Raw genomic sequence first — 26627 nt, 5'->3', positions numbered from 1 at the left:
CCTTCATTACGACAGAATTATGTCCTCAGATGGTCTTTGGTGTGTGTCCAAATCTCCCTTTCATATAAAAGTCCTCATATTAGTATATTATATTATTTTATTAGTATATTATACTAGTATAAACTCAATTACATCTATAAAACCCATGTTTCCAAATGAGGTCACAGCCAAAGGTTCTAAAGAGACATTAATTTTAGGCTGACACACTTATCGTAAAATATTTTAAACCTAGATGTAATGTTTGACATGTCACCTTGAGTGGACCAAGGGATATTAAGATGCCTAGCTAAACATTCTTTCTTAGAATCTGAGGGTGCTCTAGATGGCTTAGCATGTTCATCAGCTAGCTGAGCAGGTGTCCTGTGCCCCCAACCCCCACCAGTACAAGTTATACAGCGATTCACTGAAAGGAACAACCACCTTCAGGGAAGCTGTTTAAAGCAGGATAACCTAAGAAGTGAAACAGTGTATCCCGGAAAAACACTGGATGCTCTAAAGCAGTGGTTCTCCAGCTCTGGGTCATGACATCTTTGGAGGGTTGCATATCAGCTATCCTGCATATCAGATGCAAGTTGTGCAGTGCAGGTCTCCAGCTTTTGTAGTGCATCCTGGGGTGGGCTAGTGATTTAGCGGTCATTTCTGCTTCTGTAAGGAACTCCAGTAAAGTAAAGCTTCCTGGTTCACCAAGCTCAACATTGGCGGTATCTGTTGCTGGTACCCTATTTGTTCACATCTCCCCAAACAGTGTGACATAATAGCATAGTTCAATCTTTTGAGAATCAAAGAGGGTTGGAGAGATAGCTCAGCAATTAAGAGCACTTGTTCTTGCAGGTGACTTACATTAGATTCCCAACACCCACACAGTGGCTCACAACTGCCTGTAACTTCTATTGCAGGGATCAGATGGTAGCTTCTAATCTCTGTGAACACAAACCACACACGGTGCACACAGACGCAGGCAAAACACTCAAATAATAAATCTAAACTATAATTCTCTTTCACTGGAGTTCAGTAGTACACCCATGGCCCCAATTCTATGTGCCACCTTGACTTATCTCTTCTCCCGTCACCCAACCCAATACACTACCTCAAGAGAAAGTCACCTACTTTGTCCCTCAGGAGATACTGTCTTCACCACTAGTGTCCAGGGCTACTTACTTTCACACTACCCATTCACTCTAATGTAGTTCCTGGAAGGAAGCCAGACAGAATTTATATTGAACATTTTATAAAGAGTGATTAACTGACTGGAAGTTCAATGACAGTGGAGATTATAATGTCATAGGTCCAGGGGAAAACGTCTTATCCCCAAATAGCCATTTATTGCCCATGTCTGTGTGACTTAGCATCATGTGACTCCTCTCATGTATGTGGTGAAGCAGTGTTTTAGATGAAGTGTAACCAACCCATTCCCCCAATTACATACAGAGTACAGAATTCAGCTACTCTGGTCTGTTGGTCATGAGTTCTAGTGGGTCACCACAGGTTTTTGCTGTTACTCATATAGAACACGCCCCCCCCCCCATTTTCCATCCTCCTTTCAGAAATCCTTCTTGTGGTATCTGGGGCTCGCCATCATTACTTACCTACATTAGAGATTTATAATTGTTACCAGACTAAGAGCTCCAAATGAGCAGAGACCATGACTGGTGGCCACTGACTCAGTATGGTGGACTGGCACTAAGCAATGTCTATCAGGTGATCAAAGGAAGGAATGACCTGAGTCTGTGGGTGGAGAGACAAGTGAGAACCCAGGCACTGTGTATGCAAACCAGCATTCCCCCCAACCAATCAGTGTAGCTGAGCTCTAATCTAATCTAATCTAATCTTATTAAGACTCACACATTGCTTTGGCCTCTGATTCTTCACAACCTAAGTTCACAAGCTTTCAGCACCAGCCATTCAAGTTTATTTTTTATACTGATGTTGCTCAACAAGTAATTTTTCTTGGAACAAAAAATTAAGAGCTAAATAATTACCTTTGCTATCAAATACTTCAAAATTTTAAGAAGATAGCTTAAGGATATATAGATTAGTTTTACATTAACAAAATATTAAACTCACAGGTAACTTTTACTGAACCACTGATGTACATTAACATCTTAAGTAAAAAGGTCACACATGTTAAAGATCACAAACAAAGTTAAAAGTCAGATATTTTTCCATATGTATGATGGAGCTTTTTTCTCTCTCTCTCAAGAGAGAAACTACAGAGTTGTGGCTGGCCTGAAACTATGTAGTTCAGGCTGGCCTTAAACTCAGATCTGCCTGCCTCTGCCTCCCGAGGGCAGGGACTGTGGGCTTCCACCACCACATCCAGATGAACTTATTGTATGGACAAGTCTCCAGAGACAGCAAGTAGGTCTATGGCGTTAAATGAGATTTGATTCAGGTTCAGCTTATACTCAGACTTAAAAGTCTGTTTAGTTTCCAGTTGTAGGCAAGGAAGAAACAAGAGGTAATCTGAAAGTTAAACAAGATAATATGTTTATTATCTTGCTAGTTTGTATCCAAAGGTTAAAATACCATAAGAAATGTTACAGCATCGTAGCAGGTATCAATTATAAAATAAACAGGGTTAAACAAAACACTGGTGATTTACCAAAGCAAATCATTATATTGGCCTAAGCCACAGAATAATTCTACACATCTTACTTCAAAAAGAAAGAATACTGATAAGCTATTTGTAAACTGTTGTTAAAAGACCCAACATTACTATTAAAGGTGTAGAAGTCTTTGCATTGCAATGATGCATGTGCGTGCAAGTGTGGGTGTCTGTGTGTGAGAGAAAGAGGAAGTCCAAAGACAGCTGGAGTGGGGGGCTCTCCCTACAAACAACTGGTCTTGGGAATCCAACTTACCTGTTGAGTTACTTAAAGAGAACTTACTTTTTAAAAATGTAAAGAGAACTTACTTTTTAAAAGTGTTGAGAATTTGCTTGTTACCCTATTTTTTAAACATAAAAGCCCTCTTTTCTTTTCCTCTTACCTTCTTGTAGCTGATGTGTCGGTGACCCCAACAGGTGACCTCTGACCCACTAAGGCCAAGCTGGAGCTCTTGCCTGGGGCTCTTCAAGGGAGAAAGGGTGCTGGATAGACTCAGTAGCACATTTCACTTCCTCAGTGGGGCCTCAGCAGAACTTAACCTGACCTTTCTCATTCCTTCTGCTTGTCAGGAAATGAAGAGAAATGAGAAGAGACCTTGAATCCATCACAGTATTCTGGCTACTTTTCAATAGAGCATTTCTTGACAGTAGCAGGTTCTGGCTTAATTTAATATTTATAAATTTGGACAACTTAACAAGTTATGAAAAAAGGACCTTGTTTCTTGACGAAGAACATACAACAGCACATGCTTTGCCATTGTCCTCAGAAGGGAGAAAGGCAAGATAATAAAGACAGCAGAGGTCATCAGAACCCAGCAGACTCTTTGAACTCCTTAAAACAAGGTGTAATCTGCCAGGCGGTGGTGGCGCATGCCTTTAATCCCAGCACGGGAGGCAGAGGCAGGCGGATCTCTGTGAGTTCGAGACCAGCCTGGTCTACAGAGCTAGTTCCAGGACAGGCTCCAAAGCCACAGAGAAACCCTGTCTCAAAAAACCAAAAAAAAAACAAAAAACAAAAACAAAAACAAACAAAAAAAAAACAAGGTGTAATCAAATCATTAAATAAATTTAAATATGAGCCACATGAGAATGTAAATTAAGTACTGTTTATTTATTCAGCATATTATCATTGTGGGTTTAAGGCCTTATCTGTTAAGAGATATAAATTGAGTATAAACAAAGTATTTGTATTGTATATGCTTTAAATACTCTGGCTTTAAAAAAAGCAATAATATAGGGGTGGCAGACGGATAATATGGAGACCAGAGTATTTTAATGCCCCTGTTATCTGCAGTAAACAAACTAACGGGAGATTCCATGTCCCTAGACAAGGCGGTGGTGTAATGTGCCAGAGCGTTGAGGGGCACTGCTATCGACCTAGGACGGGGGGTCACCTGCACTGGGGAAGGGGTGCTGGTGGTGGGCAGGGAGAGGAGAAGGAGTTCACTGGAGTCCGTCTCCTACAACAGTCATTATGTCAGTGTTAATGCATCAAGAAGAGAGTCGAGGGGGAGCAGGTCCTGCTCTGCCAAGCTCAAGTCACCACAGTAGCCACCACTCTGTTTCTTGTACAGCACATCACGAAAACCACTGACAGAATTACATCTTCAGTCGGCAAAAATTGCTTATGCCATTTAGCTCAAATTCACAGAAGAGAATTTTACACCAGATGCAATTTTATGTATTCAAAAACAATAACGAGGAAGTCTTAATTGAAGGTTAAACAGGAGCCCAAGTGCACTTCATCACCAAGATGAAATGCTGTTGGCTGCTTAGATGTCTTATTTTCTGTCCAACCTGATATTCCATCCACATAGAAAAAGGCATTCTGTTTCTTTATTTTTTTATTTGACAAGCAGCAACATCATGTTTGTCATTTTAATGTAGATACAATTATTAGGTTATCTGTCATATTACAATATTTAAGTTTTTATTTTATGTCCTTTAAGATACATTAAAAAAAAACACATCAACTGCAAACGTGAAGGGGAGAAAGCATGGTACCCAACCGAACCCCCATTTCAGCAACGCTTCACTCCTTCTTCTAGTAAAGTTAAGAAATGTCATCCTGACATGAGCTTGAAATATCGCTAGGCATTTTCTCTGACGCTCATGACGTGGCACTGGTGATGTTGTAAACAGCAGAAAAACAGGGGCTGCCAAATAACCGAAGTATGGAGGCACAGGCCTGCTTTTTCCCACAGGAGCACACCAAACGGTGATGGCAATGACCTCACACCCGCACCAGAAGAGGGTTTCACGCGACGTAACTGTATTCGTCTGCAGATGCTTGGCTGCGCTCAATGTACTGCTTGTCTATCAAAACTTCTATGCACTTCTTAATCATGCTGATACTGGGATTGAACCTGGCTCTTGACTGGCTTATTACCTGTAAGAGAGACAGGGAGTCAAGCTCTAGTTAGTAAGCATACGCACCCATTTCCAACCTATAAGCTGTAAGGAGATTGACACGGAACACGGAAGGGAGATCAGTTTTTACGTGATGATAGAGGAATTAAAGTGCAAAATATAAGATACAGCAAAATAGTAAATTACCAACATTGTCACCTCCCTACATTATTCCATAAGCCTCCAAGTCTAATGCTAACTGTACTTTTCTTCTAACACACACACACACACACACACACACACACACACACACACACACACTTTTTGTTTTGTTTTGAGACAAGGTTTATGTCACAGCCCTAGCTTCCCTGGAACTAGCTCTTGTAGATCAGGCTGGCCTCAAACTCAGAGATCCACCTACCTGCCTTTGCCTTCCCGAGTGCTGGGATTAAGGGCATGTGCCACTAATGCCCAGCTGATGTATAGTCTTGATACCAAAATTTTCTTTCAGTGGCAAGTTGAGATCTCTGCACTGCAGAATAGCCTTAAGGTGTTTTGTCCCACGCAAATATTAGTGTGTAAAGGGAATGAAGGAACACATGAACACTTAAAGTGTTCCCTTTTTCCAGGTGGAAAGGCGACTTAGCAAATTGGCAAATTTAGGATCTCTAAGTTCAAAGCAGAGCAATGCTGGTTCTACCAACGAAATTGAACTCTTTAAAATAAGAACTCTTCAAAACCAACATTTCTTTATGCCGTTTGGTCAATATTAGCTGTCTCAACTTTACCAGGGCACACTACAAAATCCCGAGGACTTTTCCCTTTACCTCCTGGATGAGGGCATTGTGCCGAAGCACTTTGCGTGCTTTCATGATGCGGACGATAGCAGCTTGGAGATACATTTTCCGGTCCTCATCTACAGCACTTCTCGTCTGTTCCAGTTCCTGTTTGGATGGACAACAGGGGTGACCCACAGATAAGACACTGAATGTTGTTTTTAAGTTTCCATTAGCAAATTTTTAAAATCCCAGTTACTAATTAGCATCAGGGGCTAGAGAGACGGCTGCTTTCACACACAGACGACCCAGGCTTGGCTTCCAGTATTCACAGTGGACCAAGTCCTTCTCTTCTGGACTCTTCTTGTCTCAGGCATGAATAAGGTGCACATACATACATTCAGACATATAAAATAAAAAAAGTCTTAAAAAAAACAAATGATACCCTCAGAGAGCCGGGGAATCAGGAAAAGTGGGTTATACATGATGTGTAAGATAAAGCTAGCCTACTTTTGAAATTTATATACTATTCTAAACTATACTGGAATATAAATAAGAAAAAAATAAATAACAAAGACTTAAATTACACAAAAGAAAATTTTAAGACTGTTGTCTTATCAGTTAGCCTGTGTGCCAAGATGTTTCAGATGAAGCCGTAGCATGCACGGTGCTTAGCACAGACTGGATAGGATAGGGCTGGAGTGGGGAGCAGGGCTCCTTTGGCTCATGAAGAGAATGCAGGGAAGACAGGCCAGAAAAGGGTGATCAACACTGAAATACAAGGGCTTGAGGCAGAGAGGCAGACGATGCCAGAAGATTGGGGATTACACAGCAGTCTTTTAAGGACAAATCCCTAGACTGTTGTTCACTCTACTAGAAATGAGACCTTGGTTACATTAGGGTTCAAAACTCGTGGCAATTAATGTGTGTGTCTCCCCTCCTCCAAGGGCCTGATATCTTATCTACTTCCCATCCCAGAATCCAAAGGGCAGTCAGCAAAGTCTGAATGAAGTCTGGTGATCAATACTGAACTCACCCAAAAGCCAGCCACACTGCTTCATCCAAGAGTCTCAACCACACTCCTGCTGGCTCAATACCAGACAAACCATGTAGGGCAAGCCGTGCAGCCCCACATAAGAATCCTGCCGTTCCTTCTTTAGTTTCTTTTAGGGACTCACGTGCTAGGCAGGCACTCTATGTTTGAGCTACACACACAAGTCCAAACTATGTTTTAAGATAAAATACTGGGCAGGGCGGTGGTGGCACACGCCTTTAATCCCAGGACTCGGGAGGCAGAGGCAGGAGGATCTCTGTGAGTTCGAGAAAACCACAGAGAAACCCTGTCTCGAAAAAAAAACCAAAAAAAAAAAAAAAAAGATCAAATACTGGGTTGGGGATATAGCTCATTGTCAGAACATTCACACAGCATGTCCTAATGGCTATATTCACACATACATACATCCTTTCATTCACACAGCATGTCCTAATGGCTATATTCATACATACATACATACATCTTTCATTCACTTATTCCTTCATTCATTAATATACTCTCTCCCTTACGCACCCACAATCCCCAACTCATGAAGTTAATGTTTGCTAAGAAAGACGCATTTTGCTCAATAGTGTAGACACTGGTTAAGTTGTCCAGTTTCTTTATCTTAATTAAACTATGGAATCATTAAAAATAAAAACAAAGAGGGACCGCTTGGGAAGAGGGCAGAGTGAGAGGGGATGAGAGAAATACACCGTATACACAGATGGAAATTTAACAAAACCTACCACTATTTATAATTGACGTAATCAATGAGTAGATAGCTGAACTGGAGCTCCCCTGAATAAGCTACCTAGCTTTCAAACACTAACATACTGCAGACACATAATTGGAAGGCCAACAAATTGAATATTTATCATATTATTAATTTTAATGTACAAAGGTTTACTTGATCTAGGTATAAAATGGACTCATTCAACCACTACTTAAATATTTCTAAAAGAACTGGCATTCCAACAAGCACTTACTTGTGGTGTGTCCTTCTGCATTGATGTAGTAATTTTAAATTTTGTTCTCTTACTGCTGAAGCTCATATTTAAAGAAAATGACGATTCTGCATCAATATCCTCCTATATTTAAAACAAAATTTTTTTTCTGATTTCACGCTTGCCAGAATTTTAAACAGTTTCTATTTAGAAAGTAACTATTTCCAGGCCCAGCCATTATATGTACTAACAATGCTGCGGTAATCATACTGCAGACAAGTGAGCCAGCTCTAGAGGAAGCTATGCTTCCAAGGTTCTGAAGGTCAGTGGACCTTGCCCCCTGCCAGCCCAATAGTATTTTGTTCATCTGTGGATGATAAGGGGCTAATTTACAGAGTCACGTGGACGACACCACAAACTTAAAACCAATACCCGTAAAAGAACATTCATCAGGTAGAGAATGGAGTCGCTTGGGAAGTTAGTTACCTTCTCTGAATCATAGTTTATCATTTTTACATCAAGTAATGATTTGATTGTTTTGGTCAGCTCCTTTTCATTCATCTGAGTGCTGTCTTGGAGTTCTTTATAGCTGACAGTTTCACTGTTGTTAAAGGCAAGAAGAACTGCCATTTGGTAGGTTGTAACCATAGCCACATATGGTTTTCCCAAATAGTTCATCTTAACTTCACCTACAAATAAAACAAAAATTGACAATATCCTGATTATCCAAATTATTTTCATTTCAAAGCGGTCATAAATGATAGTCTGAATTGTTTTTCCCTAAAAAAGTAAACCAAAGACATCTTAAAGCTCCTGGGAAGGCATCCAAAGTTCTTGTTTGGAGGACATGGGACTGTCATGTGAGAGTACTGAGTACAGGCAGAGCTGGCAGGCAGAGCGAATGAATAGGAGAAATCTGAGAGGAGAGGAAGGAGGAGCAAGAGAAATCAAGAAGTGAGAATAAAAGGCCACCCAGCCAGCCATGGAAAAGAAGGAATGAAATATCTATAGAATGAAGAAAGGTAAAAAGCCCAGGATAGTTTAAGAAAAGTTGGCTAGAAACAAGTCAAGCTAACCCTGGGAACTCATAAGAAAGGATAAGGCAGCTGGGCGGTGGTGGCACACGCCTTTAATCCCAGCACTTGGGAGGTAGAAGACAGGCGGATCTCTGTGAGTTCGAGACGAGCCTGGTCAACAGAGCTAGTTCCAGGACAGGCTCCAAAGCCACAGAGAACCCCTGTCTCGAAAAACAAAACAAAGGATAAGGCTCCGTGTGCATTTGTATATGAACTGGGGGTGGCAGCCCCCAAAGAGTGAAAAAGTAAAGCCTACAATACCATACCATCACTGCTTGTGTGTTCTCAAAGTGTGACTGCCTGAGTTCAAGCCTGGTACCCACACTGTGGAAGGAGAACAGACTCCCAAAGTTTCCCTCTGCTGCCCCCATGCCAGATGTGGCAGGCTTGGGTACACTTCACAAATGCACAAACAGATACAGACAGACCACAAGGGTCTCAAATTCACTAATTTTGCCTCCCAAGTGCTGGAATTAGTTGTCAGGCAACTTTTCAAAAGTTAAAAACAAAACAAAACAGAAAACTAATAAAAACCCTGATGAGGTAATGTATTCGCTGCCCAAGTGCTAGGACCTGAGTTGGAATCTCTAGCCAGACGGCCAGGGCCGGGGCATACGTCTGTGATCTCAGTGACAAGCATGGGTAAGCTTGCTGAGTAGCTCTAACTGAACTGGTGAGCTACAGGTAATGTCTCAAAAAGAAGGGGAGGAAGTCAGCCAGTGGTGACCGTGATCTCCATATGCACCCACAGGGCAAGAAGCACACCCATGCATAACTCACACAAATTAACCAAGTGAACTAATTTGAGCCTAAGGAAAGAATACGTGCCTTTGCTTTGGCTGAACATCTCCACGGAACCAAGAAGAAAGGCAATCTTAGAATACCTGCTTCTATTCTGACACTTCATGACAGCACTGTAAATAAAAGTCAATGTACAGGGCTCAGGAAACGTCGGAGAACAGCTATTCAAGAATATCTAACCCATTAGTCTGCCTTTCTTAACAAATTCTCTAATATTTATGAAATGCTACAAAAATGCACTGTCATACAACCCAAAAAATTTAAAGGGAACGTTATCAGGGTTATAAATATAGTTCAATGGTGGATGGCTTCCTTAACAGTACCAAAAAAGGAGGTGGAGAAAAACTATAATTAGACTATACAAATTACTGTTCTAAATGAATACAAGCAGGTAAATATCATTGAACAAATAGCAATTAAATGTTCTTTACCTGTACAGAGATAATGTAACCATGTCAGTTTCCTTCCACTGAAATGTTGGCTATAAAATAATTCAAACTGTTGAAAAAGAGAGAGATGTTAAGCTATTTGTAGGTCCCATAACTTTTTACCTGTAATTTATTACCACTCTGAAAAGATAATGCATCTTGGTTCACTTAATGATGTAGCTTGTCCAGAGTACCTGCTCAAGACCATGAATAATCACTGCTGTGTGCGAGCACCAACCTATGGTGACTCTGCTGAGTCAGCAGTGAACTGCTCTGGATTCCTGCATGTAAAGCATTCTACCCATAAAGCAGAGCAGCCAAATGCTATGGTGTGTGTGCACTCAGTCACAGAGACATGCAAAGCTAAGGCAGAGATTTACTTGAGCCCACCCTAGTTAAACAGCATTAAATGAGGAAAGGCAGAATAACTCAGGCAACAGGCTGCCTATGCAGGAATCAGTCTATGGAAGTATTTCTCTGCTACAATCTGAGTTACCACAACATGTCAGCAGGTTATTTAACTATCCCAGCTTGTATGTATACGTGAAGGGTACGAATTAACATGGACATGTCTTCCTCCATCGTTCACATTATTCATTATTTTGAGAAAGGGGCTTCACTGAATCTGGAGCTTGCTATCTCAGCTGCACTGGCCAGCCAGGAACTCCCAGTCCTTGTGTCTTCTCCCCACCAAGGCAATGGGCACTAGAATCTGAGCTCAGGTCCACCGCACCAAGCCCTTGGTCCTGTCCCAACTCTTCATTTACATCCTGTCCAGTTTTCTCAAACCTCAGTACCTGCAAATTTTACATCTTTGCATCAAATCAGAAATATCAATTTATCACTGTTAATATTAATCTAGACTTTACAGATTCTGTTGAAACAATACATCATCATATACATGATGTCATACCTACATTCACCAGCACATCGACCCTCATAGTTTACAGGCTAATCAATGCATGTGTGGTTAATACAAAACAGGGTCCATGACATTCAGGTCAACAATGACATGAACAAAGTTGTAGGGTTCAAGGTACCTCTCTATCCATAGTCTTTTGTTGATACTGCACTTAAATTTATAATTGTATGGACACTAAGGAGATGAATTTGCAGTTAAGAACACATACTGCTCTTGCAAATGACATTTTGATTCCAAGCTTCCACAAGAAATGGCTCACAACTGCACATAACTCCAGCCCTAGGGTCCTATCACCTTACTGACCTGTGGGAACCTGCACTCACACACATACCCACAGGTAGATGAAACACGCTACATACACACAATTGAAGAATAAATAAAAATGTGGAAAATTCCTTCCCTATAATGAATGTGTGAATTTGAGAGAACAGTCTCATCCTTTTTTTTTTTTTTTTTTTTTTTTTTGACAAAGGGTCTCAGAGGGCCCAGGTGGCCTTTAACTTAATACATAGCTGTGAAGGACTTTGATCTTCTGATCTTCCTGCCTCTACCTCCTGCATGCTAGGATTACAGATGTGCACTGCCATACTTGGTTTTGTGATGGAGTGGGCTTCCTTCATTTTATATTTCACTTTTAATTTAAATAACTGTTGGGCATGGCGGCATATTCCTTTAATCCCAACACTTGGGAGGCATTAGCAGGTGAATCTAAGGTGAGTTCCAGGACAGCCAGAGCTTTTACAGAGAAACTCTGTCTCAGAAAACAAACAATACACATACACACACACACACACAAACACACACACACCTATTTGTGTGTGAGTGTAACAGACTTTCTCTTGAATATATAGCATACGTATATATTTTTGTTTGTTTTGTTTTTTGAGACAGGGTTTCTCTAACAGCTCTAGCTGTCCTGGAACTCCCTTTATAGATCAGACTAGACATGAAATCATAGAGATCCATCTGCATCTGCCTCTGCCTCCCAAGTGTTGGGATTAGAGATGTGTACCACTACCGCCTGACTCCGTATTATTTTTTGGTATCTCATTACAGGAAAATTAAAATGTTACTAGGACTAAATGAAGCATAACACGGCCTCAAAATTCAAATGGAAAGTCAGAAGGACACTGGAGCTTTCTTTCTCCCTAAACTAATGTACATTTATTTATCGGGGTGATGGGATTACTGTCCATGTTATGGGCCATGCATGAAAGAGAGGACAACCTGGGGGAACCAGTTCTCTACATCGACCATGTAGAGCCTGGTAACTGAATCCAGGTTGTCAGGCTTAGTGGCAAGTGCCAACACCCACTGAGACATTCAAGGTAGCCCTAAACCTTCATACAATACCAGAATAACCAATACTATGAATCAGACATACACAAAGTCATTACAATGCCTTTGTTTACTGCATCTTTCCTGCACACTTACCATCTGTACACTTTTTTCTAACTCTTGAGGAATCGCAAATGTGGATGAAGGAGCCTGAGTGAGAGGCCATGCACCAGCCTAGAAAGGAACAGTGAAATAAGAAGTTCAACAGACAGAGATCTACAGGGCAGGAAAGCAGCTGAAACAGACCTTTTCCCTTTCTCATAGTGCTGACCTTCTATGGCCTTCACCATCAGGACACATTTCATTACAAGTCTATAAAGTGTGGTCCACAACTCAGCAGACCATGCATTATCAATAGGAGTCATTTGCTAACCTTTATCACACTGTCAAGTTCACAAACGTAAACAAGCACTGTCATACCTGAAGGACATATATTTGGAAACTAATCCCCAAATCTATCACTGTGTCTTGGTTTCTGATGAAATTGTTGAACTTGTTGTTGAGATCGGCACTGACACTCATGTCTGTGTACATCCGATGCAGCTTGCTGGTAAACTCATAACCACAGGCTTGCTGGAAAACAAATTGCAAAGCATGTAAGACAAACTAAGAATAATCAGCCAGGATGAGTCAATCAGGAGACCAGAGATGGGTTGTTTTGTTTTGAATTAATACTGAACTTAGAGATCATTCTAAACCACTGGAAACTTCTGGTTCTTTGAGTCTCATACTGACATATAGCATTGAATGCAAATACATTTACATCTGACCACTTAGATATGCACACACAGGAAGGAATGGACTGCTGTGAATTATGTAGTCATTACATAAAACATAAAAGGAGCCATTTGGCTGTTGGTACAATGATTAGTGTTACCTTTAATTTATTGATCATGGCTTCTTCCGAATCCATAGACATAGACAACCCATGAATTAGACGTTTTGCGAGCATTCTTGCATAGAACTGCATGAAAATGTAAATGGTTATTTTCATTATGACTTCAGCTTCAAAATAAAGCAAAATACTAACTAAACACTCTGTTCGGCTCACCTTCTGAAAAACGTCTTTGTCATCGATGTACTTGAAAACGGTGATGAAGCTGGTGAGTTTGTCCTCCACTTCATTCTCAGTCATTCCCTTAGCTGACTTCTTCAGCAAGTTGTCACAGTACTTAGCAAGCTCAAAAAGAAATTGGTAATAAGTCTTACAAAGAGCCCTTGGGACAGACAGGGATAGGTGGGCCACTTAGAGGTTACGTAAGGACCCAGCCCTGAGAACAGGCCAGGAAGAGTCACCAGCAACAGCACAAAAAGCAAAGCAAAGTGCCTCAACAGATGTTCTAAGCTGTTATATAAAATAAGCAGCATCGGGTTAATTTTAAAAACACAAACCACTAGAAATAAAGAAAGGAAGGAAGGGAAAGAAACAAAGAGGAAAAATCTAACCAGTAGTTAGTGACCATAATAAGCAGTATATGTTTCTTTCTATCATGCTATTTGTGAACTATGTTCTCCTTTGGTTGGTTAAGAAAGGGCACATGGTCTAATGCATTCTGGACCTAAATTCAAGACTATAACACAGACAGTTTCATCTTCTGAAAAAAGTACACAAAACAAATTAATTTGCCAGTCTACCAATTTTTCCTTTGACTTTGCATGAGATTACTTTTAAGCAACTAAACTTACCAGTTCGGGTGCCTTGCAAACAGACTTGGGCTCTCTGTAATTTACAACAGATGTAAGGGCCTAAACAAGAAGACAGCCCACAGTTAGTTACCAGAAGTAGGCGAGAGCATACAGGAGGCTGAGGATCAGCTGTAATCGTGTCTATAGTACCCATGGTTCAGCTATCTCTCCCTCTCTGTCTAGTGCAAGGGAGAATACATGCACCTGCACATGTAGGGAGAGGCAAGGTCTACCTTGTTCAAGAGTCATCCGCTTTGTGTTGAGGATAAACTGGCTGACGGCAAACCCCATGATGCCCTTCTTCACCTCCCTAACACTGGGATTACACTGCCACAGCTGTTTTTCACACAGGTGCTGAGACTGAGCTATTTCCCCAGAATTTCTTAAGGTTATGTGTTAAAAAAGGATATTGCCACCTCTGGGCCCTTCTTTTTCCCCCTCTCTCTGCTTCTTCAGGTCACCATGCAGTGAACAGTTCCATCTACTGTGAGAGGCAGCATGTAGCATGGTCAATTAGAAAGGCAGAAACTTATGAAATTTTGAGTTAAAAAGAGCCAGGCAGTGGTGGCACACACCTTTAATCCCAGCACTTGGAAGGCAGAGGCAGGTGAATCTTGATGAGTTTGAGGCCAGCCTGGTCTGCAAAGCGAGTTCCAGGATAGCCAGGACAGAGAAACTCTGTCTCGAAAGACCAAAAAAAAGACACAAAGAATTTCCTCCTGCTTAGCTCAGTATTTTGTCATGCTGACAGAATAATTTACCACACAAACCAAAATATTGTTATAGAATTACCTATGCCCTTCCTCATAAGACAGTATCTGCTACTCATCGCTGAAATGTTGGCAGTACTTTTTGATATATTATAATCTGTAAGTGAATCAAATTCCTGGTGTCTTTCATAGGATGAATACAGCCGAAATATGGCAAAGATTATAGGAAAATACCAGCCCTACCACTGCTGGGAATATACAAAGAAAGTATCAGTTCTAACAGACATTAGGATTATGCACAACAGTGTACTAACAACAGTAAGACTGACATAGGAAACTCTATGGGGCTCACTAACCAGTTTAAATCTACTTAGCCTCTCAAATTCAATGTGGTTATTTAATGAGAACTTGAGTGTCTCAAAGATCTCAAACTTAGATGTCTAACAAAGATGCCTAATTGAAAATTTTACATTACAGGGTAAAGAGAATTATGTACATATACCATTGTTACCTTATCTAGAGCACTCATAAAATGCTGATCGCCATTCAAAACAGTGTTAATAAGTTGAACAAATTTGCCATGTACTTCCAAAACTGATTCCACAAATAGTGTTGGCATCTAAAAACACAAAATACAAAGTATAAATCCGCATTTTAAGATATTCAAAAAGAGTAATGCTTAAACCCCCAAATTATATCATATGCCCCCCCATCCCCTCATACACACACTCCACCTGCCACCTCTAGCTACAAGGTCTAAAAATCTAAGACATTTATATCAAATTCAACACCAGGCCTAACGAGTCCTCTGCCACATATATCTATACACTCTTCTGTTTGAACACCAGGAGGCTTTTAAAGAAAGACTGAACAGATTCAACGCAATACCCAGCAAAATTCTTCACAGACCTCAAAAGAACAGTATTCAACTTCATATGGAAAAGCAAAAAAATCCAGCAGAGCCAAAACAATCCTGTACAATAAAAGAACTTCTGGAGGCATCACAATCCCTGATTTCAAACTCTACTACACAGCTACAGTACTGAAAACAGCCTGATATTGGCATAAGAACAGACAGGAGGACCAATGGAACCAAATAGAAGGCCCAGATATCAATCCACACATCTTCAAACACCTGATCTTTGATAAAGAAGCAAAAAATATCAAATGGAAAAAAGAAAGCATATTTAACAAATGGTGCTGGCATACCTGGATATCAACACGTAGAAAAATGAAAACGGACCCATATCTAACACCATGCATAAAACTCAAGTCCAGACGGATCAAAGACCTCAAAAAAAAAAAAGCCAGCCACACTGAACCTTATAGAATGTAGGAAGTACACTTGAATGCATTGGCACAGGAGACCACTTCCTAAATAACCCCAGCAGCACAGACACTGAGAGAAACAATCAATAAATGGGACCTCCTGAAACTGAAAACCTTCTGTAAAGCAAAGAACATGGTCAACAAGACAAAACAACAGCCTACAGAATGGGAAAAGATCTTCACTAACCCCACATTAAACAGAGGTCTGATCTTCAAAGTATACAAAGAACTCAAGAAACTGGAAACCAAAAGATCACATAAGCCAATAAAAAACAAATGGAGTACAGAGCTAAACAGAAAACTCTCAACAGAGGAATCTAAAATGGCTGAAAGACACTTAAGGAAATGTTCAACATCCTTAGTCATCAGAGAAATAAAAATCAAAACAACTCTGAGATTCCATCTTACACCTATAAGAATGGCCAAGATCAAAAACACTGATGTCAACTTATGCTGGAGAAGTTGTGGGGAAAAAGGGAACACTTCTGCATTGCTGGTGGGAATGCAAGCTGGTACAACCCCTTTGGATGTCAGTGTGGCAATTTCTCAGAAAATTAAGAAACAACCTTTCTCAAGACCCAGTAATACCACTTTTGGGTATATATCCAAAGGATGCTCAATTGTACCACAAGGACATGTGCTCAACTATGTTCATAGCAGCATTGTTTGTCATAGCCAGAACCTGGAAACAACCTAAATGCCCCTCGACTGAAGAATGGATAAGAAAAATGTGGTACATTTACACAATGGAGTACTACACAGCAGAAAAAAAAATAACGACATCTTGAACTTTGCAGGAAAATGGAACTAGAAAACATCATTTTGAGTGAAGTAACCCAGACACAGAAAGACAATTACCACATGTACTCACTCATAGGTGGTTTTTAAACATAAAGCAAAGAAAGCCAGCCTACAAACCACAATCCCAAAGAACTTAGACAACAATGAGGACTAAGAGAGACTTACACAGATCTAATCTACATGAAAAGTAGAAAAAGACAAGATCTCCTGAGTAAATTGGGAGCATGGGGACCTTGAAGTGGGGAGGGGAGAAGCAGGGAGGGGAGTGTGGAGAAAAATATAGAGCTCAATAAAAAGAAACGAAAAGAAAGAAGGAAGGAAGGAAGGGAGGGAGGGAGGGAGGGAGGGAGGGAGGGAGGGAGGGAGGGAGGGAGGGAGGGAGGAAGGAGGGATGCTGGGAGAAGTAGAAAGCCTATGCCTGTAAGAATAAGGTCCTGGCAGTGGGCAAAATCAACTCCCCACAGCTTAGAGGGGCGCAATACTTAAGAGCTGCTTTCCCTCTGAAATACGATGACTAAATTTTACCACAAATGCAAAGTCTCACATCTTAGCCCTGAAATAAGGCTCAGTTTTTGTTCAATGTCACTCAATATTCTGAATCATCTGGAAACTTAGTAATAAATTTTGAACATCCCTAGTACTAACACTGACAATACTGGCAGAAGCTGAGGGTTTAGGGAAGTTGAGGGAGAGTGACTGTGGCATTTGGAATGGCATGCACAGAACGGGGAAGCTTTTAAAATCTGCCACTTACAAAGAAACACAATTATATACCAACTACAAACAGCTTCCTGTCAGAAGTTAACAAATGCTGCATAGCAATCAGTATTGTTAGGGGGCAGCCTGCTCTCAATGGTTTCTCACAATTTAATAATTCCAAGAAGAACTCACGAAGTTTGAGATTTAAGATTTGGATATAAATGTCTTAGTTTCCTGTGACAAACCCCTTTTTTATAAACCATCAAGGTCAGAAGCAAACCTCTCTGTTTGGCTAAGAGAGTTGTTTTAAGTATTCTGTACACTCACGTGTTCCTGAGTAAGGTTACTGGTTGCTCTGAGGCCCTCATCATGGATGTGATTCTGTAGCTCCTGAATCATATGAGGTAAGCCAGTGGACACAGCACGGAGCAAGACATACATATTTGCCATGTCTGAGAGGAAAAAGAGTTCATCAAGCTTCCAACCTTATTATGTAATACACACTTTAAAATGCAGACATTAAAGAAATACGTGGATAAAGACACGCCTCACTTGAACACAAAGGCACCCCTCAGTTCCCAGTCACCTTACCTCCCTCAATGCTGTTACTTGTTATGCAGTGATGGCGGATGAACATTCAAGAAAACATATTCTTCCCCTTGTACTCACCTGCTATTGTTTATTATGTGATATTGGCAGCTTCAGCAGATCATAACTTAAAAGTATTTTATACTGGTACAGAGCAATCCCACATATCTCACAACTTTATTAAAATTACTGGGAAATGATGTTGTGATTATTAATATGGGGAAGAAGATCTGTAGTATAAAAACCCCTAAAGGTGCTATGGTTGTGTCAATCTTGTTGGGAGATTCTTCTAAGCAGAGAACCAAATAGTAAGAAGCTCCTGTGCTACTGATTGGTGAGAAATGATGCCTTTGTATATTATGTTTACCTTAAACATCCTACTGAGGCGTTAATATACACGCAGATAGCTGTCCATATCTTAACTATGACTCTGTGAATTATTGCACAACGCCTTGTATATGCAGATTACCTATACCTAGAAAGGCCTACATCTACCTCTCTATCACTATTGCTCCTCCACAATAAGTCACCACAGGCTGAGCTCACCTGGCCTCAACTATGAACACAAACAATTACACAATGCTTCTGACTGATTTTGTTTTAGTTTTTTGTCTTGTTATGTTTTTTTTTGAGACAAGGTTTCTCTGTAGCTGCTGTTATGTTTTTTTTTGAGACAAGGTTTCTCTGTAGCTTTGGAGCCTGTCCTGTAGCTCACTGTGTAGACTAGGCTAGCTTGAACTCTGCTGGGATTAAAGGCTTGCACCACCACCGCCCAGCTCTGACTCATTTCTTTTGTTCAACATTTATTTACTTACTTACTTACTTATTTATTTATTTATGGCTCGGCTGTGTTGTGTTTAGCTTCAGTGTGCTCATTTCTCTTCTGTAAGTCTCTGGTATAAGCATCACTGGACATAGGGGTTGATTCTAGTCATTACAAGGAATGTTGCTATAAATATCCTTGTAGATTTTTTTTTTTTTTTTTTTTTTTTTTGGTTTTTCGAGACAGGGTTTCTCTGTGGTTTTGGAGCCTGTCCTGGAACTAGCTCTTGTAGACCAGGCTGGTCTCAAACTCACAGAGATCCGCCTGCCTCTGCCTCCTGAGTGCTGGGATTAAAGGCGTGTGCCACCACTGCCCGGCTCCTTGTAGATTTTTTGTACACACGTATATGTATGCATAGGGGAAAAGCCCCAAGCCTGAGACTTGTTAGATCATGAAATATACATATATACTTGCTTTGGTACTCGTTGTTAGCTTTGCAACATGGCTGCATCAATTTATATTCCCATGACAGGGTACAAAAAGTTCCATGTGGGGCTGGAGAGATGGCTCAGTGATTAAGAGCATTGCCTGCTCTTCCAAAGGTCCTGAGTTCAATTCCCAGCAACCACATGGTGGCTCACAACCATCTGTAATGAGATCTGGTGCCCTCTTCTGGCCTGCAGACGTACACACAGACAGAATATTGTATACATAATAAATAAATAAATATTTAAAAAAAAAAAGTTCCATGTATTCTACATGCTTCCTAATATATTCTTTATTGTTCTGACTACACAGCAACGGAGTATATAAAAAATGTTTTCACCATTTATAGCTAGTATTTCAGTGTACTTTGCTTTAAATTGAGTTAGACTCAGCACCCCTGTTTTATCCTTCCTGATTCTATACTTCTTTCCCAGTCTGATTTTCTACTTTAGATAAGGAATTCCCAACATATTAAGCAAAGTAACCTGAGCATAATCACATTCATCTTTTTACTTCAGACTGTACCTTGAAAATGCTCTTCCAAAAGTCTAAACTACATTGAGTCAGGAAAGAATATATAATATGCCAGGGAGTATAGCAAACTTGGACGGACACATCACTTAATTTCCACTCACACGCCCACTGGGAGCACTTACCGTTCTTTCTTTCTTGCCGAATGATGTTGTGGCACTCTGCGTGTAAGAACTGCAAGTGATCTGCTACCATTCGTTGCTGACACTCATGAATCACTTTAGTATATGAACTTGGATGCAAGTATTTTCGACATCTAATTTCTTCATCTTTTAATCTACCTAGAACCTACAGAAATATATCCTTATAATCATGAACTACGATGAAAAGTTTAACATCAGCCAACTCTTATTGCCTCTAGGGAATGCGGGTAAGGTTATGGAAAAGCTTTATATAACCAATTTCAACTCAAAAACTTTATAAGTCAGTCACTTCAGATCTACTTAGGTTACCGACTCTCACCTACACCCCCCGCCCCACTGCACTCTGAACTACCTCTACTCATCAGCCCAAATCATCCGCTGTATAGGGAAGCCAACACTAAACAGGAGGAAGTGTAAAGACCAATGTGGAGTAAATTCTTTCTCCTTTCCATTTCATAAAATGGGAACTACATAAACCATCCTTAACTGTCACATTAAAGATTCCTTACCCGCCTGCCTGTCCCCAAGACAAGGTTTCCTTGGCTGTCCTGAAACTCAATCTGTAGGTCTCCAACTGACAGAGTTCTGCCTGCTTCTTTCCCCTGAGAGCTGGGATTGAGGTGCCACACCACCACCGCCTGGCTTAAGGACAGGCTTTTATAGTGAGTCAAATATGGCAACCAAGACCTTTTATTAATGATTATCATGTATGGAAAGTAATCAAATCCAAATAAAATGCAGTTCAATAAAAAGCTAATAAAGGTGGAAGGTAAATAATCTAATTCTTCAACAAAACAAAACTACAATATTGTAGCCATAAAGACTATGCTAGCGGGCACATTTACATACAATTGTGTAGATTAGGAAACCACTCTGATATGAAGCAAAGGAAATAAAGTTTCTGGACTTTGACTCCAAGGAATTACATAAGTGTGACCTTTTAAAGATTGGTGGTTGTCTGTCTGGAAATATGTAAGGGAAATCATTGGAAATATAACCATCTCATTAGAACACTCAATGAGGCTCTATTCTACTGGATACCTACTGGTAATGACAAGAGTTTCTGGGTAGTTAGAGAAAATGAAGGTCTCTAGATTTTAAAAGGTGCTTGTTATGCTAGCTCTAACAATATTTTATCTTCCTGGTTAAACTAACAAAAATTATTCAACACCGGGCGGTGGTGGCGCACGCCTTTAATCCCAGCACTTGGGAGGTAGAGGCAGGCGGATCTCTGTGAGTTCGAGACCAGCCTGGTCTACAAGAGCTAGTTCCAGGACAGGCTCCAAAACCACAGAGAAACCCTGTCTCGAAAAACCAAAAAAAAAAAAAATTATTCAATAACAAGAGGCTTGACCCTGAACACTGTGAACCAAAAGCTGGTTAAACCAGACCACAATGCACACCTGTGATCCCAGGACTCGGGAGGTGAAGACAGGAGGTCTGCCTAGGCTATGAGACTCAGTGTCAAAACAGCAAGAAACCAATACAAGCCTAAGGCCCTAAGATGTATTGTCAGAACCCACATGATGGAAGGATTGAATCCACCCCCAATTGTTCTCTGATTACCACACCTCAACAGTGGAACAATATCCATTTTATATTAACTTTTTAGCATGTGTATGTATGTACCTGTGTGTAGGTATGTGCACCAGGGTACACAGGTAGGTGCCCATGGAGTCCAGGAAAGAGCATCACCAGAGCCTCTGGAACTGCGTTCCAACGGTTGCTCTGGGAACTCACCGCAGGTCCTCTACAAGAGCTGTGTATGCTCTCCATCATGAGCGATCTATCAGCCCGTATTATAGTAATTTTAATAATGGAAATAAAATAGCATTTTTTCCCTTAGGAGAAATGTTACAACGGAACCTTTTCCACTAAGGCAATATTAAATACGTATGCTGTTAATAAAATCCTGCCAGGTGTGTAACATGAAGTGTTTCTTTACCTTTTCCATATACTGTGAGCAATTTGATTCTTGTAATAAATTTGAAGCTTCTTGCTTGTAATATTCTCCTGTTTCAGTCAAAAATGGAGACACAAAGATTCCCTGATAAAACTGAAAAATCAATTAAAATTTTATTAGTAAAAACTGAAATAATTTCAGAAACTAAAGGTCTCATCATGTTTTGAAGTAGACTTTTTACCTTTAAGGGAAATTTTTTCTTATACTGTTCAACATGAACAAAGGAGTTAATAACCCCATGGATTACTTTCTGGTTTGGGTCTTCTCCACCACGATCACTGAAACAAAGTATAACACATATGCTTGAGAACACAGCATCTGCACACGTACATGCCAGTACACAGCTGCTAACTTAGTGCCTAATAAAACTAGGTCAAAACGCACGCATCAAGTGTGAAACGGCTTTTTGTTATCATTATAGCTAACAGAGTGATGAAAGCGGTGCGGCTTGACTGTCGCTGAGACAGACACTGGGCATCAGGCTGCATCACACTGGGCTGAATGGGGAGGACAGAAAGCCTCTCTAAGCTGCAGCAATTAGACAAGAACTAAATAGCATTCGAACTGGGAAGAAAAAAAGTAAAAGTATTGGTTTACATGTGGCCTTGGGGCATATACCACAAATTTTATACAAAAATTATTAAAGTAACTGAATTCATTTACAGAATACAGAATAAGCATACAGAAATTAGTAGTGTTGCTGTTGGCCAATAGCAAACTACTTAAATCAGAAGAAGGCAATCCAATTTTGTATTTGCTATGAGAAATAACCAGAAAAACCTTAATGAAAAACTGATGAAAGAAATTAAAGTGAACTCAAAATTAGTCAGAATTGACAGAAACAACCACTACATGCTAAGAACATAATAGTTGATAACTAAGCACTAACTCAGATAGAAAACCCATACTCACTTTTTGATTTCTCTGAGCAGCATTCGGATGAGGATGTTCTGAAGGGGTTCAACCATTAACTTCCTCCACATATCCAATGCTAGCTGCCAGGAACAACAGAAATCAAAGGCTGAATTAGGTAGTTTTTCCCATTCATTCTAGCATATTTTTAAAATAGAATAGAAATAAAATAAAAATATTGATTTTTTTTTTTTTTTTGGTTTTTCGAGACAGGGTTTTTCTGTGGTTTTGGAGCCTGTCCTGGAACTAGCTCTTGTAGACCAGGCTGGACTCGAACTCACAGAGATTCGCCTGCCTCTGCCTCCCAAGTGCTAGGATTAAAGGCGTGCGCCACCACCGCCTGGCTGAAATATTGATATTTTAAAATACAAGTAAAAGCAGAAGGAAAAATAACATCTCATTTAAAGGAGCAGTCACCATATCAGAATCCTAAAACTAAAAACATGTGTGTGTTTGTAACATGTGTGTGGGCCTGTGTACCACGGTGCACACATGGGAGTCAGCACAAATTTCTGGAGTACTCGGTGGGCTCCAGGGATCAGTCTTAGCATGTCGGGAGGCAAGCACTTGTCCCATAGCCGCTCCACCTCCTCTATGGCTTTAACAGTCATGGAAAATCTTCCTAAAGCAGCTGCTTCATAAAATCCTTATTGATTAGGAAGTATTTATATACTAGGTACAGATGAGCTAACCCTGCAACTCATACAGGTAGAAAGGGAGAAATGATACCAAAATTATCCTCTGGCCTCTATCATGCAACGGGGCAGATGTACATCATGCATTTATACACATAACAAATTTAAATTTAAAAACAAATTTATGTTTGCAGTCACTTAAAGAATCTCTTACCTCTCCTATTTCCATAAGTGGTTCATTCATATCTACTCCACCATAGCCATATTGTAAATCGGCTTCCGTCAATTTATTTTTTTTAATATATTGGGTATTGAGATACCTGAAAAATCAAACACAAATACACAGGATGTAAACTCAAACTTAGTTAGGAAAATAAATAATTTATGAATCTAGAATAGTAATCTTAGGATCATAAATTTACAGACTAATTCAGTGATAACTCCATAAGAAACTATTATATACAAGTTAGAAAGAAGTGAAAACAAAAAATTACTAGCCCTGAACTTTCTGCAAGGGTTACTACACCATAGAGTCCACTTAGCATTTTCCGGCAGCAGGAATTTCCCCTGTATGCTACTAACCCTGGGTTTAAGCCTCAGTACAGAAGAAGAAAGTATGCTTTCACCCCAGTTCTCTTGTTTTTAATTGTTTTAATTTAACTATATATTTTGCACACCCCTTCCTTCCTCCCTTCTCCCCTTCTACCAGCACCCAGCCCTTCAAGTTGTATTTCAAATACAGCTTGAACAAAAACAACAAATGCCTCTCAGATAAGGAAAGGACTGAGACAGCAAAGGTGGATCACCAAGTTCAAGGACAAGCTAAGCTAGCAAGACCCTGTTTTAAAACAAATAACAAAAATAAAAATTTTAAAGTGGATTATTTAATAATTTTTAAAGTTATATACCTGGTAAGGCTAAAACACTAGGGAAGCCTGTGCCCAAAGAATTCCAGATCAGCTTGGTCAACAGTGAGGCGCATTCCCTTCTTAAAACAAAACTACTTGGTTAAACTAGCATTTCTCTTTACATTGATTTCATTATACATAGTCTTTCAGACTATGACTAGTCAGTAAACAAGGGATGGCCTAGACGAAATGCCCAGTTCAACACCCAAGAAAAACACTATTTATGTTTCTATCTAATTAAATAATGGCATCTGTGAAAAATCTCATTATTACTAACCTTACCGATAAAATATGATACCAATACTACAAAGGACAATTAATTGACTCCCGTAGTCATCAGCTCTATGATTGTGCTACAGTGGAAAGTTAGTGATTTTAGACTGCAATCAAGGGCACTGTTAGTAAGATAACATAAACCAGATTTGGTGGCATACACCTATAATCCTAGCGCTTGGGAAGTACAGACTGCGTTCAAGAGCTGACAAGACTCTGTTAAATTAAAAAAATCAAAAATTTTTAAAAGCATGTAGAAGCCGGGCGGTGGTGGCGCACACCTTTAATCCCAGCACTTGGGAAGCAGACGCAGGCGGATCTCTGTGAGTTTGAGACCAGCCTGGTCTACAAGAGCTAGTTCCAGGACAGACTCCAAAACCACAGAGAAACCCTGTCTCGAAAAACAAAAAACAAACAAACAAAAAAAGCATGTAGAAACAGTATAGTGTAATAAAATCAACAAGCTCTGTAGTCTGACTGACGGGGTTTCCATCCTGCCTCAATTACCAACTGCCTGACTTCAGAATCACTACCGACCTCACACAGCGCTTATAACTAGTACTAACACAGCCAGGCACAGCTTTTAATCCTAGTATTTGGGAGGCAGAGGCAAGTGGATGTCTGAGTTCGAGGTCAGCCTGGGCTAGTTACAGGAAAGCCAGAGATATGCAGAGAAACCCTGTCTCGAAAAACAAAACAAACCAATAAACAGGCAAAAGAAAAAAAAAGAAAAAAAAAAACCACCCAACCTCGTACTGGCATAATAGCATTAAATAGTATTCAATTGTCAATCCATCTTGATGACTAGGACCAGAAAGCAAATTACATCCAAGGAAAGTAACAAGATGAAGCAGCTCTTTCCCGAGTCAAGTAGACCCCCCCCTTCAGCTAAGGAGACCCCCCCTTCAGCTAAGGAGACCCCCCTTCAGCTAAGGAGACCCCCCTTCAGCTAAGGAGACCCCCCTTCAGCTAAGGAGACCCCCCTTCAGCTAAGGAGACCCCCCTCAGCTAAGGAGACCCCCCTTCAGCTAAGGAGACCCCCCTTTCAGCTAAGGAGACCCCCTTTAGCTAAGGAGACCCCCCTCAGCTAAGGAGACCCCCTTCAGCTAAGGAGACCTCCCTCAGCTAAGGAGACCCCCCCTTCAGCTAAAAAGACCCCCTACGGCACAGTATGCTCTACACTAAAGGCCCAGGCGTATAAGGAGACCCCCTACGGCACAGTACGCTCTACACTAAAGGCCCAGGCATATAAGGAGACCCCCTACGGCACAGTATGCTCTACACTAAAGGCCCAGGCGTATAAGGAGACCCCCTACGGCACAGTATGCTCTACACTAAAGGCCCAGGCGATAAGCAAAGGAAGAAGCATGCACACACACCCACTCTTCAAATTCTCAACACTACAATTTATCTAGGGATTACCTTAATAAAACATCAGTGTCTAATGTATAAAAAAGTGTTTCACAGAATTTAACTCCACAATAAACCTGCACTTTATAGTAAACTGATCTTTTTTTCTAGACAGGGTTTTTCTGTAGCTTTTGGAGCCTGTCCTGGAACTAGCTCTTGTAGACCAGGCTGGCCTCGAACTCACAGAGATCCGCCTGCCTCTGCCTGAGATTAAAGGTGTGCACCACCATTGCCCAGCAATCTTTTAAGTTATGTTTTTGCTTTTCTAAAAGCCACTGTGTCACTGTGAAGTCCAGTTTCTACACTGGCAACTTAGACAAAGTAAACTATACTTCTGTTGAATCAGCAAGGCAAAGGAGTACCACCAAGCCAGAGAACTGAGAGCTGCCTTGGCACTGTGGTAGGTACTGCCAGAGCAGGGTGGGAGAGCAGACTATGCCTAGAGAGCTAGCTTCTCCACAGTCAGATGCTGAAACTTGGGCCCATCTATGGCCAAGCTACAAAACACAGGATAA

The 26627-nt window shown here is 40.6% G+C and overlaps 1 protein-coding gene across 2 annotated transcripts in view; it reads right to left on the bottom strand.

Moving 5' to 3' along the window:
- Positions 1 to 4431: 4431 nt before the first annotated feature.
- The window catches only part of Cul2 (cullin 2), a 38957-nt gene continuing 16761 nt past the window's right edge, over positions 4432 to 26627 (bottom strand). For both annotated transcript variants that reach the window (XM_075970692.1, XM_075970691.1), the window contains exons 5-21: positions 23736 to 23841; positions 22887 to 22969; positions 22156 to 22252; positions 21957 to 22067; positions 19994 to 20156; positions 17828 to 17952; positions 15183 to 15290; positions 13962 to 14021; positions 13327 to 13455; positions 13153 to 13239; positions 12696 to 12848; positions 12372 to 12449; positions 10019 to 10085; positions 8197 to 8399; positions 7753 to 7854; positions 5782 to 5898; positions 4432 to 4994 (exon numbers count right to left, since the gene is read on the bottom strand). In XM_075970692.1, coding sequence (XP_075826807.1) covers positions 4863 to 4994; positions 5782 to 5898; positions 7753 to 7854; positions 8197 to 8399; positions 10019 to 10085; positions 12372 to 12449; positions 12696 to 12848; positions 13153 to 13239; positions 13327 to 13455; positions 13962 to 14021; positions 15183 to 15290; positions 17828 to 17952; positions 19994 to 20156; positions 21957 to 22067; positions 22156 to 22252; positions 22887 to 22969; positions 23736 to 23841 — 1921 coding nt within the window. In that variant the 3' untranslated portion in view covers positions 4432 to 4862. The remainder of the gene's footprint in view (positions 4995 to 5781; positions 5899 to 7752; positions 7855 to 8196; positions 8400 to 10018; positions 10086 to 12371; positions 12450 to 12695; positions 12849 to 13152; positions 13240 to 13326; positions 13456 to 13961; positions 14022 to 15182; positions 15291 to 17827; positions 17953 to 19993; positions 20157 to 21956; positions 22068 to 22155; positions 22253 to 22886; positions 22970 to 23735; positions 23842 to 26627) is intronic.

The sequence above is a fragment of the Microtus pennsylvanicus genome, chromosome 4, assembly GCF_037038515.1.
Source record: "Microtus pennsylvanicus isolate mMicPen1 chromosome 4, mMicPen1.hap1, whole genome shotgun sequence".
In the NCBI taxonomy this organism is placed as follows: domain Eukaryota; kingdom Metazoa; phylum Chordata; class Mammalia; order Rodentia; family Cricetidae; genus Microtus; species Microtus pennsylvanicus.
This window is presented reverse-complemented; position numbering and strand designations above follow the sequence as displayed.